This window comes from Antennarius striatus, chromosome 20 (assembly GCF_040054535.1).
Source record: "Antennarius striatus isolate MH-2024 chromosome 20, ASM4005453v1, whole genome shotgun sequence".
NCBI lineage: Eukaryota > Metazoa > Chordata > Actinopteri > Lophiiformes > Antennariidae > Antennarius > Antennarius striatus.
Window position 1 is genome coordinate 9505745 of NC_090795.1, and position 16009 is coordinate 9521753.

General features: G+C 41.4%; 1 protein-coding gene across 2 annotated transcripts in view; it reads right to left on the reverse strand.

Moving 5' to 3' along the window:
- Positions 1 to 16009, reverse strand: part of cntnap2a (contactin associated protein 2a) — a 290692-nt gene that overhangs the window by 149437 nt on the left and 125246 nt on the right. For both annotated transcript variants that reach the window (XM_068304178.1, XM_068304177.1), the window contains exon 3: positions 6586 to 6779. In XM_068304178.1, coding sequence (XP_068160279.1) covers positions 6586 to 6779 — 194 coding nt within the window. The remainder of the gene's footprint in view (positions 1 to 6585; positions 6780 to 16009) is intronic.

Consider the following 16009-nt stretch of genomic DNA (forward strand, 5'->3'; position numbering starts at 1 on the left):
GATAACAACAAGAGGGTATTATCTTGTAATAATGTAGAAATATAACTGCAAAACGTCTTAAGGATCAAACATCACTATCGCATGAATCCACCTCTTATGACGTAAATGAAGATCCTGTCCTCAATCAACCTTATCAGTGGGAACCAGTGTAAGTTATGGATATTTTTTCTCAGTGTAACATCTTTTATCATGACATCAACAGTATCACTGATGTAAAGTACCATTAATGCAAATCATCATTTTGCAGCATCGCATATATGAAAGTATGGGAGGTACAGTATACTGATTGACTAATTAAAACTTTTCCAAATTACAAAAACTACTAAAAAACACCAAGTAGAAAACTAACTGAAAATTGTGACAAGAGAATAAAATTAATACAGTCTTATAAAAAGGAGAAGTTTATAAGTTTAAGCTTATGTAATTTTTTCCTGTTCCCCAATCATTAATTCATTATTAATATTTATTTCATATTATATAACTTATGTTCTATATATGACTCAATTTGTAGATATTTATGTTATAAATAATAATTTATCTTATTCCATAGACAATTATACATATATCTCATAAAATATATATCAAATTACAGTTATTACCGTCGTGTTTATGATCTGATATCTTTGATTTTTGATGCCTGTCATCATGTCTATACTTGAAAAGTGAGGTTTTTGTAATTTCTTTTAGACTGGACTGCTCAAGTTTATATTCACACTGTTCTGAAATTTAAGCACACAAGCTGTTGTTTTATATTCAACTATCTGGAGTCTTTAGGTTGAACGTTCTTCCAAGAGCATTTGCAATATTTTACTTGGGCGTCAATGATTTCTTGCTTTAGTGTCGTTTAAAACTACCTGGTCAATTAACTCTGTGTCATTCGACTTGAATTAATTTCTTGTTCATGAAGGGCTCTTATTACTCAAACACGAATGTAGGCTTCTCTTCTCTGAGCTTGAACTTGGTGGGTTTTCTTGCTAAGGTGTGTAACTATAATTGCAACAAGGAAGTCAAATATTGCTGTTTACAGAAATTCCCACTATTACCACAGTGAGTCTGACATTTCATTCTCTCTCCCACTCAAGCAACCATGCTTGTTTTCTGAAGCTGTAGAACAAAAATAAATTTCTCTATGTTTTAGTCATTTTGAAACAGAAACAATCTCACTTTTTTAATGAATGCAACCCAGCATCAATCTGCCTTACCCAACCAGAGTTTGGCTATCAGAGAAGCCAACAACTCAACAATCACCATATCAATATTGAGGTTTGGAGCGGCCATAAATTGCCACAGAAAACGTAAGGACACTTTAAAACAGTCTGATTCCTCCAGCTGCCATCTTTACCAACTGGATGACACAGAACACATCCTGGTGACCTGCAGTGAATGTCTCAGGATCTTCTCTACTTACTTAACATGTCACTTCAAATCTGATTTTTCAGCAACACTGTTGTGTGATTGTGTGTGAAGTTATTTCTAAACAGAGATGGCACATACACGGACACATAGGGACACACAGGATGGTCGCTGGAGAGGAATTCTTTCTCAAGATTATAATGACGTGTAAATTTATTGTTGCCGAAAAGGCAAAACCTTGTTTATACAAGAACACACAAAATGCTACAGATTCTAAATTCATGGCTATAACAAAAATCAGTTGTATGTATAGTCAGAAAATACAATAGGGACACGGAGAAATGCATTTTTAATGTGAACCTCCAGGCTACTGTCCATGCACAAACTGACTGATATTGGCACTTGGTGATAATTTCTACTTATATAGATCAATAGCCTTATACTGTGTGATGGTCAAACAACACTGTGCTGTCAAGCGATTGTAACAGCATGGAAAAAAAGGTGTCCTCTAAACTTGCTGTAAATACAGATGCCTCATAGGATATAAACACAATATCCCAGTTCGACCAACCACACTTTTTTGTATGTCATACCTTCAGTGTCACATACTTCCAAACACTATAAATTTATCACAGCAGAGACCTTTTAATTATATTTGATGCACTGCTTCTTTTAAGGTTTATTTTAATGGAAGACCACTTTTCTGCATCCATATACACATTCCTCCTTTATAAGCACTTTATGAATTAAGAGCAATTTTGAGCACTCATCATTTACAGTAATTATTTTTCCTTGTCCTTGTCTTTCTGGTTCTTTGTATTAATATACACTTACTTTCCAGTCTTTGCTCTTAATTAAAACCCCTCCGGATAAAAGTATCAGCAAAATGCCTAAATGCAAATCTCTGCAGCACTTGATGTCTGTATTTAATCATATGCAAAAAGCTTTTAACACTGGGAATATAATTCAAATTCAGAAAGTCAGCTCTTCCTTCACTTCTCTTGTTGCTTTTCTTTCTAAGAAGTCACAAAAAATATGTGTTAACCATGACAGACATGAAAGTAAAAGTGTCCTCTTTTAGAGGCGAGAACGAGTTGTGAAGTAAATACATTACATAGTAACGCATTACCGTTGGTTCAAAAAATCCCCTGAGGATGTATTTATTATTTTTGGGCCTACCTCCAAGGAAGTGTCTTCTAGTGTGTTTGGAAGAAAACTAGTTTATGATTTACTTTCTGAATCAGGCAGTAGGAGCTATTGTTTGGAACATGAAATCCAACACAAAAAAAGAAAAGTTAGTGAACAAAGATTCTTTTTGGTTGTTGTAGGATGTCTCACACTGATGTGTTAGAATAGTACGCCTGTCAAACCTATGGTTAACCATATTTCATACTCCTTGTTTCTAATGGTTTCTTTAAACCAAGATGGCTCACAAGCCAGCTGACAAGATAACAAGGTCAGTAATGTGTTTTCCAGCTCAGATGCATCATCCTTTTTCTCTATGATGTTGATTTACAGCAAAAGATTCATTTTATATTGACTGTTTTTCCCCTTTGTGATATTTTCTTCTAAGAAAAACAGCAGCAGAGGTCCAACATTGCTTGCTGAATATTAGCAGTATGTACAATTAACTGCTTTAATAAATGCTGCATCAGAGACCTTCATCATGCAAAGTATACCCCATTTACTTACAGGGTATCACAATTGATAGCCTATTTTTCCTGTCGTGTGTAATTCGTGAAAGGATCACACACATATACACATATGCACGCACGCACGCACGCACGCACGCACACACACACACACACACACACACACACACACACACACACACACGGACTATAGCTAAAGACAACAAAAAATATATTATCAATGCACAAATCCATTATAACTTCTATTACAGCCGGTAAGTGTTCCTGTCCTGTAATTTTAAATAAGTTTGAAAGTAGTCTCCTGAGCATTGTGCTCAGTTTGAAGAGATGGTATTTTAATTATCAAAGTAATTCATCACCGTCATTGTGGCTACTCATTAGTGAGGAATTAAAAATCACTCTTCACTAAACCAATACTTTAGTAGCTGGCCAGGACTTTAACAATTATCCTCTAAAGTAAATTAGTCACAGCAGTAGTGAAGGCAGCATTGAAAGTGTTGCTTTGACTTAAAGTGTTTCTATCACTGCAATAGTGAAAGAGTTACATCATCATTGTAGGATAATGGCGGGCAGTGATTTGTGGGAAAATGTTCTTGAATAGAACCTTCATTCATAAGACAGCAGGACAGTTGGTTTTCTCTCCGGGGATCGCTCTGTGAACCTCATCCAGCAGTGAATGAGATTGAGCCGAATGTGATTGAATGGGTTGAAATGGGGTCTAAAGGTAGAAATGTGTTTGTGTGTGTGTGTGTGTGTGTGTGTGTGTGTGTGTGTGTGTGTGTGTGTGTGTGTGTGTGTGTGTGTGTGTTTGTGTGTGTGTGTCAGAGAGAGAGAGAGAGAGAGAGAGAGAGAGAGAGAGAGAGAGAGAGAGAGAGAGAGAGAAGGAGAGTGAGTGACTAACGTGGCCAACCATCCCCATCTCCATCACTTTGATCAATAGCTCTGATAGCTCCAATATAATCACTACTGACACACAAATATCAACATACATATTCACAGAAAGAGTTCTGAGGCAATGCAGAGGTCTGTCTTCAACTTAAATATAACCATATCTGCATGTGCGAGTCTCAAAGCTTCTTCTCAATAAGACAAAAGACAGAGAGAAACAAATGGCTCTAGTTTTGCTTCCACACTGCGGGGTTATTGATGACACATGCCTAGCTTAAAATTATTAGCTCTGTATTTGTTTACATAAACAATATTTTGAATTGTACAGGCGATAAATTAAAAAGCAATATATACAACATAAATCGAGACGGAACAGACTATAGTTACTAACACATCCATGAGATGAATGTGTTTTGGAGTATTTGGAGAAATATTAGAGGCAATGAATCAGTGTAAATGGCAGGAAGAAAACACTTTTGAATAAATAATAATCAGCAAACAATTATGATGCAGCTCACAAAAATAACAGCTTAATTTACTTTGCACTGTAAAAGATCCATATTTGTCACTACATTCAGTGCTAACCATCGTAAAGAGAGAATAATGATGTTACTGTTAGTCGCTGAACGCAGAGCTTAATATCCACTGACAAAAATGAGCACATGTAGAAAACATTGTACACATTTGTGCACATCAAAACACACAGATAACTAGGGTTTTTAATTTTAGTGGCTGGCACACAAGATTAGGCGAAGTCAGATGACAGATCTTTTCATATTTAAAGTTTAATAGTGCACATGAATATTTATGGGGATACTTTATCTCCATAAAGATATCACATGCCCACAGTCAAGCCCCCCCCCCCCCCCCCCCCCCATATTCCACTTGGTATGAATCAATGGTCAGTGCCTTCTTGCTTTATGAAAGAGGTAGAAAAGGTTGTACCGCCCTCAGTTATAGTGGTCAGGCAATTTGTACCAATGAAATGTTTGTATTGAAAAATCAAGCTATGCAATAGGTTGTTAATGGTCAGATTAGGCCATTGTGTGGTTTGTACCAAGCCCAAAGGCGCATCCTGAGTAGAAGGCAACATTCAGCTGCACTTAAACTTGAAAAAACTGCTAACAAATCTTTTGAAGTCTTGATTTGGATCACTGGGATTACAAATGTTGATGATTATTATCCATGCTTAATAAATGGAATCAGAAACAAGGTAGAAGAGGTTTTAAGCCTTCCTAATTGGCTGCTAGTGAATAAACTACTGTAGATCTATCCTGTATTTAAAACAAATCCATAGCACCATGAAAAACAACAAGATTTCATAGGAATAAATCGGAATTAAACTGCATTTGAATACTGAGTTTCAGCAGGAAAATAAACACATCGATACAGTCAAGTGGTTGTTGAAAGCAGCCAACTACAGTACTTAGTCTGTACTTAAAAAAATCCCTGCACTGATTCAAACAAAAAAAGGCCAGCACATTAGATATTAAATTAAACAGAAGTACGTTATACATATAATGAAGCAGCCTATAATTGAACATCTTTAAATCTCTAATTTGAAGTAATTCTTGATTCTTTTTTAAAGAAATTTTGAAACCAACTTTCCCTCATCCATTTTAATCTAATTAGTCTCATATGAAACTAAATAAGCTGTATGTTTTCTTTTGTCTAATGATTGTTACTTTTAAGTTAAGATACATCATCACTCATAGTATCTAATTCATTTCAAGTTTTTCTCATTTTATTTGTTTTTGAGATGATACCCTGAGGAGGCAGCAGTGAGGGTTCACCAGTGTCCATTAGCAGGTTTTCCAGAAAATCCTTTTGGCAGATGAGAATCTAATGGACCTGGTGGGAAAAAATATGAAAATAGGATACATACAACCTCTCCGCATTACGCTCAGGTTGTCTTCTCCCCACCTGAGGCTGAACCCCAGTTGCTATAACCTATGGCCTTTCAACATGCAGATACAGTGAATAGTGAGGGTCCATGATCTATTATCTAATAATCACTGGTCTTCCACTTAAGTGCTGGGATGTTGATTTTGAAAAAAAAAAGCAGCAGTAGCATGAGAGAAATCACACCCATGCAAAGTGAAGGAATGACTTGCCAGTGGATCATTGTATTTTCCATCAGGAACAAATTACAGTAGTGCTTTTGTAGGATTGCCGTTGGATGTTAAAATAAAGGCTAATTCCATGATAAATATTTATGTACACCAGGTTTTTCTTCTACACAAAGCAAAAAGATAAAACTAAAGCCTTTACATTTGAATTAATAACTATAGGAAAACATCATACTTCCTAGAACGTGTCCTTTCTTGTAATAATAAAATTTCTCATTTGAGCAGACCTTTGACACGTGCATGTCAAATAAAGTATTCATGTTTACATCAAAAAGAACTGAAAACTGGGGTAAAAAACAAAGCACTGCCTACAAATAGCTTCTGATCTGATTCTCAATTATAACCAAACAATACTGTAAAAGTAAGTCAACTTCTGAGCTTTGGTTGTGGATGTGTTATTACTTCTGGTTCATATCTGCAGCCATGGCAAACACACACACACACACACACACACACACACACACACACACACACACACACACACACACACACACACACACACACACACACACACACACACACTAAATACACTTGCAGCAGACAATCATTTCTCCCACTCTCACCCAAATGTTGCCATCTTGGTGATATGGTTTCCAGTTCCTTCCTGTGTCACTGTAGAGGAGACGGTATTGCGTCGTCCAGTCAGAGCTGCTGTAGCGCCCTTGTGTTGCCACGGCGCTCACCTGCTTCCTGGAGCCCAGGTCTACCTGCAGCCACTGGTAATGGTCACTGTCCAGAGGTGACCAACCGCCTGCACCTGAAAAGTTTGTGACATTTTATAGTGAGTGACAGGTTAAAAGTTTCCTTCAATTTTCATAAATCCATTGTTAAGTGTGTAGTGTGTGATTTTCCCTAAAGTGAAATGTTATTGCCCTTCCCATGGGCTCACCACCTGTGGGAGGGGCCATAGGGGTCGGGTGCACTGTGAGCTGGGCGGTGGCCGAAGACGGGGACCTTGGCGATCCGATCCCCGGCTACAGAAGCTGGCTCTTGGGATGTGGAAGGTCACCTCTCTGGCAGGGAAGGAGCCCGAGCTGGTGTGTGAAGTTGAGAAGTTCCGACTAGATATAGTCGGGCTCACCTCCACACACAGCTTGGGCTCTGGTACCAGTCCTCTCGAGAGGGATTGGACTCTCTTCCACTCTGGAGTTGCCCATGGTGAGAGATGCCGAGCAGGTGTGGGTATACTCATAGCCCCCCGGCTTGGCACCTGTACGTTGGGGTACACCCCGGTGGACGAGAGGGTAGCCTCCCTCCGCCTTCGGGTGGGGGGACGGGTCCTGATTGTTGTTTGTACTTATGCACCAAACAGCAGTTCAGAGTACCCACCCTATTTGGAGTCCTTGGAGGGGGTGCTGGAGAGTGCTCCCACTGGGGAGTCCATCGTTCTGCTTGGGGACTTCAACGCTCACGTGGGCAACGCCAGTGAGACCTGGAAGGGCGTGATTGGGAGGAACACCCCCCCCCAATCAGAACCCGAGTGGTGTTCAGTTATGGGACTTCTGTGCTCATCACGGACTGTCCATAATGAACACCATGTTCAGACATAAGGGTGTCCATATGTGCCCTTGGCACCAGGACACCATTGGCCGCAGTTCGATGATCAACTTTGTGGTCATGTCATCGGAACTTGCGGCCGCATGTCTTGGACACTCGGGTGAAGAGAGGGGCGGAGCTGTCAACTGATCACCACCTGGTGGTATGTTGGCTCCGAGGGATGGGGGAAGATGCCGGTCCGACCTGGCAGACCCAAACGTATTGTGAGGGTCTGCTGGGAACGCCTGGCGGAATCCCGTCAGAAGGAGTTTCAACTTCCACCTCCGGCAGAACTTCACCCACATCCCGGGGGAGGCGGGGGACATTGAGTCTGAGTGGACCATGTTCCGCGCCTCAATTGTCGAAGCGGCCGACCGCAGATGTGGCCGTAAGGTGGTCAGTGCCTGTTGTGGTGGCAACCCCAGAACCCGCTGGTGGACATCAGCGGTAAGGGATGCCGTCAAGCTGAAGAAGGAATCCTATAGGGCCTTTTTGGCCTGTGGGACTCCTGAGGCAGCTGATGGGTACCGGCTGGCCAAGCGGAATGCAGCTTTGGTGGTTGCTGAGGCAAAAACCTGGGCGTGGGAGGAGTTCGGTGAGGCCTTGGAGGACGACTTCCAGACAGCTTCGAGGAGATTCTGGTCCACCATCAGACGTCTCAGGAGGGGGAAGCAGTGCAGCATCAACACTGTGTATAGTGGGGATGGGGCGCTGCTGACTTCAACTCGGGATGTTGTGACTCGGAGGGGAGAATACTTCGAAGACTTCCTCAAGTCCGGCGACACGCCTTCCCATGAGGAAGCAGAGTCTGGGTTCTCTGAGACGGGCTATCCTATCTCTGGGGTGGAGGTCACCGAGGTGGTTAAAAATGTCCTCGGTGGCAGGGCCCTGGGGGTGGAATGAGATCCGCCCGGAGTTCCTAAAGGCTCTGGATGTTGTGGGGCTGTCCTGTTGACACGCCTCTGCAACATCGCGTGGACGTCGGGGACAGTGCCTGTGGGTTGGCAGACTGGGGTGGTGGTCTCCCTTTTTAAGAAGGGGGACTGAAAGGTGTGTTCCAACTACAGGGGGATCACACTCCTCAGCCTCCCTGGCAAGGTCTATTCAGGGGTTCTGGAGAGAAGGGTCCGTCGGGAAGTCGAATCTCGGATTCAGGAGGAGCAATGTGGTTTTCGTCCTGGCCGTGGAACAGTGGACCAGCTCTACACCCTCCGCAGGATCCTTGAGTGGGCATGGGAGTTCGCCCAACCACTCTACATGTGTTTTGCGGACTTGGAGAAGGCGTTCGACCGGGTTCCTCAGGGGGTTCTGTGGGGGGTGCTTCGGGAGTATGGGGTACCGAACCCCTTGATAAGGGCTGTTTGGTCCCTGTACGACCGATGTCAGAGTTTGGTTCACATTGCCAGCAGTAAGTCAGATTCGTTTCCAGTGAGGGTTGGACTCCGTCAAGGCTGCCCTTTGTCACCGATTCTGTTCATAACTTTTATGGACAGAATTTCTAGGCACAGCCAAGGCGTTAAGGGTGTCCGGTTTGGTGGCCTTAATATTGCGTCTCTGCTTTTTGCAGATGACATGGTACTGTTGATCTCCAAGTCTCACTGGAGCGGTTCGCAGCCGAGCGTGAAGCGGCTGGGATGAGAATCAGCACCTCCAAATCTGAGACCATGGTCCTCAGTCGGAAAAGGGTGGCGTGCCCTCTCCGGGTTGGGGATGAGATCCTGCCCCAAGTGGAGGAGTTCAGGTATCTCGGGGTCCCATTCACAAGTGAGGGTACGATGGAACGGGAGATCGATAGGCGGATCGCTGCAGCATCTGCAGTGATGCGGACTCTATATCGGTTCGTTGTGGTGAAGAAGTAGCTGAGCCGAAAAGCAAAGCTCTCGATTTACCAGTCGATCTATGTACCTGCCCTGACCTATGGTCACGAGCTGTGGGTCCTGACCGAAAGAACAAGATCCCGGATACAAGCAACCAAAATGAGTTTCCTCCGCAGGGTGTCCGGGCTCTCCCTTAGAGATAGGGTGAGAAGCTCGGTCATCCGGGAGGCTACCAGAGTCGAGCCGCTACTCCTCCACATCTAGAGGAGCTAGATGGCTCGGGAATCTGGTTAGGATGCCTCCTGGACGCCTCCCTGGTGAGGTGTTCTGGGCACATCCTACCAGGAGGAGGCCCCGGGGACGACCCAGGACACGCTGGAGAGATTATGTCTCTCGGCTGGCCTGGGAACACCTTGGGATTCTCCCGCAGGAGCTGGATGAAGTGGCTAGGGAGAGGGAAGTCTGGGCTTCCCTGCTTAAGCTGCTGCCCTCGTGACCCGACCCCGGATAAGCGGAGGATGGATGGATGGATGAAATGTTATTGTGAGTAAGAATAAATGAAAAGAAACAAAGACAAGATTGTTAACAGTAATTCTCATGGATGGATGGATGGATGAATGGATGGATGGATGGATGGATGGATGGATGGATGGATGGATGGCTGGGTGGATGGATTCAATCTCAACATGGCAAACCCTTGAAGTTACAGAGGGATGGCTGGTGTGTATGACATTTCAGGGGGATTGCCTTTTGGCATTCAAGACATCGTTTGACATTTTTTAAATGCTGTCACTGACATCACTACAGACATGATCAACTCCAGCTAAATAATAAAGCTAAACATGTCTGCCAAGAGGGCGGCACGGTGGCGCAGTGGTTAGCGCTGCTGCCTCACAACACGGCGGACCCGGGTTCGAGTCCCGCTCTGTGCGGAGTTTGCATGCTCTCCCCGTGTCTGCGTGGGTTCTCTCCGGGTTCTCCGGCTTCCTCCCACCTCCAAAAGCATGCGCTTCAGGTTGATTGGCCAGTCCCAAATTGACCATAGGAGTGAGTGTGTGTGTGAGTGGTTGTTTGTTTCTATGTGGCTCCGCGGTACACTGGCGTCGTGCCCGGAGTGTCCCCCACCTCACGCCCTGAGACTGCCAGGATAGGCACTGGCTACTCCGCGACCTGCGTTAGCGGATTAAGCGGGTTGGAAAATGAATGAATGAATGTCTGCCAAGAATGAAACCACAATTATACTGTGAGCACAATGTTACGATTATCTCACGGATGATATTTTATTTATGAACAAAGTACTTACATAAAGTAAATAGAGATGATACCTTCTCTTGATATGTAAATGTTGGATAAGGACAGCAAAATTCAATCTACTTCATTCTGACAGTTGGGTATGGTTATCTTAACCTATTCACAGCTAAATCAAGGTTCAATATAGCAATATGAGTACAGATTAAAGTGATATTTCACTCATACACACTTGAATTTTCAGTGCACACATCTTCTTGAACAGTGTCATAAGCCAAAAGGGAAATTATTTTTTCAGATGTTTTGGGTAGCATTATTTGAACCGACTGAACTTTTTTCATAGTGTTTAAAAGATGATATGTACTTAAAAGAATGACCAGAGTCATCTGGTGAAATTTGCGGTTTTATTTGTCAAATCTGTTTTGTGACAGTAATTGCCCTCATCTGAGACTGAGACCTCATTCCTTCCAGTAAGAAGTGTTCGACAGGATCCCATTAACATGATTTCATCTAGAAATAAAATATAATACAAAAACTCAGGCATGATGCCAGTATTTAAGTAGGTTAGCATGAGAACATTGAAGCACCAGGTTGAGAAATACAAGGAAAAATGTACATGCACGTACAGAGACATGTTCACATTTTCCGCACACATAACTAGCATCAAAGATGTATCGGTGCAGCGAACAGCCTCTGTGACAGAATGCAATTGTGAAATGATTATCAGTAAGTGTGGGTGGGGAATGGAGTGCAAACTGGCCATGACACAGCCGTCTTCTTTGATTCTCTTTGATGGATGTTTTGGAATGGACAAAAGCACAGATAAAGAAAACGATGAGCTAAAAGCACAAGTGAAGAAGAGTGACTGATATAAAAATGAGAGGGACAGAGAGGAAACAGGAACATGGATAAAGGAATAAAAAAGGACAGAGTGAGACCAAGAGAGAGTCAGACAAGGCATGAGAGATGATAGGCATATGATAAAATACAGGGTGAGGCAGTTTGCGATGTATCCTGCCACAACAAAATCCTATATCTTATCCAATTACAGAGCCATTACACCCCACCCTTGGCCTTGACAGATAACCAGACCCATATCAGTGGAAATGTCAATACCTCAAAAACCAGTTGGAGCAAAGCCATTCCCTTCGGGGGATACAACACTATCAAAAGGAGGAGAGTGGAGAGTAGGGGTGAGGATTTAAGTTTGGGGGGGGGGGGTGATCATGATAAGTAAACAGCTTAAAAAAAAAAGATGAAAAAAGCAAGCTGAGCAGACAAAGACAAATGTCATGTGACACCATGAACAAGACGGGAGTATGGTGTGTAGTAAAGAGGCAAGGGGTGACAGAGGAAGTAGAAGTATGTAAATGAGAGAGGAAAAAGGGAAATGGATGAGGTGTGAAGAGGGAGTGATAAGACAGGATTTTACAGCTTTGATATTGGATGGACCTGAGATGAGTTAACATGTGGCTGGTGTGAAAAAAGACACAGAAATACAGTCATGGTAAGGGAGGTGATAGATGAGGTTGGAACCGAAGAGAAGAGGAAGAGGAAGAGGAAAAGAGCAGAGGGAATAGGATGAGAAACTTGAGATAAAACCAAACCATTCTTCAAACAAGAGTGAGACCACAGGTGGGTTCAGTGACATGCAACAGAAAGCAAAATGGGTCCAGGGCAATACAAAAAAAGTCATGAAGCAATGTTTAATATACCATTTATGTACTGGGCCACTGCTAGGGAAACTGGTGCAGATACTGTTACCAGTAGAGTGCTTCCTCTGATAATGATCATGTGAATGGAACCATTCAGTTGCATAATATACTCCAGCCTCTCCTCCCTATCCGAGCGATGTGTACACTTTGACACGTGTTGAAAGTGTGCCAATTTAATCAGCTTTGAAAGCTCAAACTCAAAAACAGAGTTCTTGACTTCACCACACCAGTCTGTGTAAGTTGTAGGGACTGGGATACCCAGGCAAAATGATTAACTGTGAAGAAAAAAAAACATTCCATAGAATCAGATAAAGGTATTATATGTTCGAGCTATTGCTGAGTTTTCACACAGGTGGCTATGCTACAAGAATTTTAGTGTCAATTCAAGTAGAGACATGATGCGTCTGTATTTCTGTATACAGTACTCTATATATGCTGAAACTTATGGATGTACTCAAACATGTCCAAAATATTCAATCTTGAATCCAAATGAAGGAATCTGAATTGACTAATTTTTGAATGACTGACCTGTTCAAAAATGCCAAACTCAGTCACAGAGCTGTCACCTAAGTCAAAAAATGTACATTTAAGTAGATTTAATGAAGAAAATTTGAAATACTGTCTTTGTATGTATGTATGCATTGTATTTATTTATTGTGATGTTAGTGCGCTGTTAATCCTCAAAATGAATGCACTGCATCACAATGATGCATATATGATGCATATATATATATATATATATATATATATATATATATATATATATATATATATATATATATATATATATATATGTAGGGCTGTCACCTTAATGCGTTAATTACATTAATTAATTACGCTGTATATTAACGCAATATAAAAATTAACGCAATTAATCGCAAGTGGCAAGTCAATGCGCAAGCATTTTAAATTTGGCCCATTGAGAGACCCGTAGGCTGCAGTGACGTCACTTCCTACCTGCACCATTAGTCAAAAGGAGAGTGACTGACAACAGAGATGGACGCGACACAGGAGAGCAAGGAAAGTCCACTCGGACCTTTGGGCAGATCATTTATTAATAAAAGAACAAAGGTGGGACTATCAACAAAAACGCAGTGATTCTGCGCTGCCAATCTGCGCTGTAGACGCCTCCGTCAGTCTGCCCCAGGGCAACTGTGGCTACACACGTAGCTTACCATCACCAAGTATGAATGAGGAGTGAATGAATAATAGATCCAGTGTAAAGCGTCTTTGAGTGTCCAGAAAAGCGCTATACAAATCTAATCCATCATTATTATTATTATTATTATTATTTGTACCTTTTGTAAAAGAGAATTTTCATATCACCGAAGCAGCTCCAACCTAACGTATCATTTAAATGCAAAACATGTCAAGGACACAGAGTTGAACATTAGCTTACCCTTTTAAAGGAAAAGCCTGTTGGCATCATTCTATTTAGGTGCCTTATTTAGAGGCATGTTATACTATTCATTTTGAATTGCTGTATTGTGTCAGCTTTAGTATTAATTTTGATTGAGAGTCTTCTTATGTGCCTATTTGAGACTCAGCCTTATTTTATTTCTGAATTTTATTTATTTTATTTAACTGTATTCATATTGCATGTTTGAGAAATGCAGCTGGCCTAATTAGTTTGCTGATGTGCTTGGCCTTTTTTTTTCTTTTGAATTTCATTTATAAATCACACTTAACCAATAAAAATATGGATTTCAAATCTTCTCTTGGTGCATTCTATTGATTAGTCATGCACTACAATTTTGTAATGTCCTAGAATTCAAATTATTTATTTGGGGACTTTTAGCAGGTATGAGATTAAAATGCAATTAATTAGATTAATTAATTAAAAATCCTGTAATTAATTATTTTAATTTTTTTAATCGCCTGCCAGCACTAATATATACAGTATATATAACACTGTATATATACACACACCCACACACACACACACACACACGCACACACACACACACACACACACACACACACACACACACACACACACACACACATTTAATCTCATCCACATCATTATTATTTGTAGACATGGTTATTCTGATGCTTAGATACCGAAGGAGTGAAAATTCCAGACGTATAACCATTGAAAAACAGGTTTCATTTAGAAGTGTTTAGTTTTTCACTGTTTTGGAGTAAAAGTTAATCCAGGCTCAATTTTTTTGATTGACAGTTATTTTAATGGTGTCTTAACGGGGTGAATGAAAGGACACGGAATTGGTAGGAGAAAATTGGCCGAAACTGATAGGGCAGAGTAGATGGTATGTTTAGCTTTCAGGGTTACCAAAAGTAACAGATGATAATGAGAGAGACTGAAAATTCCAAAGTGATGTAAAGGGTCAAAAGATCATGCAAGGGATGGTACGCATCTGGTAGAAATGGAGTGAAAAAAAAAACAGGGAGGAAGAGAGCTTTAGACTTAAACGAGTTTGATGTTAGAGGTCATGTGAAGATCAACGGGCACAAATAAAGAAAGAGTGAAAGGAAAAAAGAAAGGACCAGAGAACTTCTGTTATAGATGGGAGCGTAAAAGAGAAGGCTGAAAAAAGAGCAGATGAGAGGTGAAAGGGGAGGGGGCAATTTGACAGGTTAGGAGGAGAGTGGAGAGATAAATCTAAAAGAGAGCCGGAGGGAGAAACGTGAGAAGTGTGAAGGTGTGACAGAATAAAATGGAGATGGAGGAGGAGGGTGATAGTGGGGGAATGGAAGATGAGGGAGAGAGAGTGAGAGAGAATGAGAGAACAGGAGCATAAGTGAAAGAAAACAGAGGGGACAAAGGTAGGGGAAAGGGTCGGGGTGGACTGTCAGGGGAAAGTCACTGTTCTCTCACCTGTCACACACACAGATGTTTGGGGAGGAGAGGAGGAGCAAGAGGAGGATTGGGAGAGAACAGGGGAGCAGAAAAGGTCAAAGAAACCACCTCTGAGGAAGAGACAAAAGAGGAGAAGCAAGAAAAAGATCGGAAGATGGAGTTAAGCACAAAAGAGGGAGCATACGTACAATCTAAGAAGACACAAGAATAAAGCTTTGAAATGAAAACAGGCTAAAACTAGAAAAGCGTTATCACCAGGATGTTTCACCACTGAAACAGATAAAAGTCCTAAAATACCCACTGATGTTGAATTACATTCAGGACATTTTGTGTTTTAGCATACATGTGTTTCAAATGTCAATTGTCAGAGAAGGTTGCATTTGGTTTGGAACATGTAATATATTCTATCAATTAATTCAAATGTTTTATTGAGTAAACAATTTATTGATCAATACCAAACCATATTAATTAATAACATCCCAATCTAGCTGATCAAACATTTAATGATCCTGAAATACAAAAAAAAAAATCCAATCTTTTTTTTTCATGTCAAATTAATTTGTATTGATGAAACACCTCTGTAATTTATTAGACCATCATCCTATGGTTTAACTTCGTCTACTTGGATCAATTCTACCTGATGTGGCAATTCCACCACTCTACTTCATCAGAACTACAGTAGTGAACCAGTGGTTTTGTGATGTCCTTCGCAGGTCTGTACTAGTTGAACTGAATTCATAGAGAGAGACTCCTTCTGAGATAAAAGGAGCCAATAGAGGATAAAAACACCGCTGGTGTGTCTCACAGCTTACAAACAGGTTTGGGCTATCTGTGATGACACAGATAACCC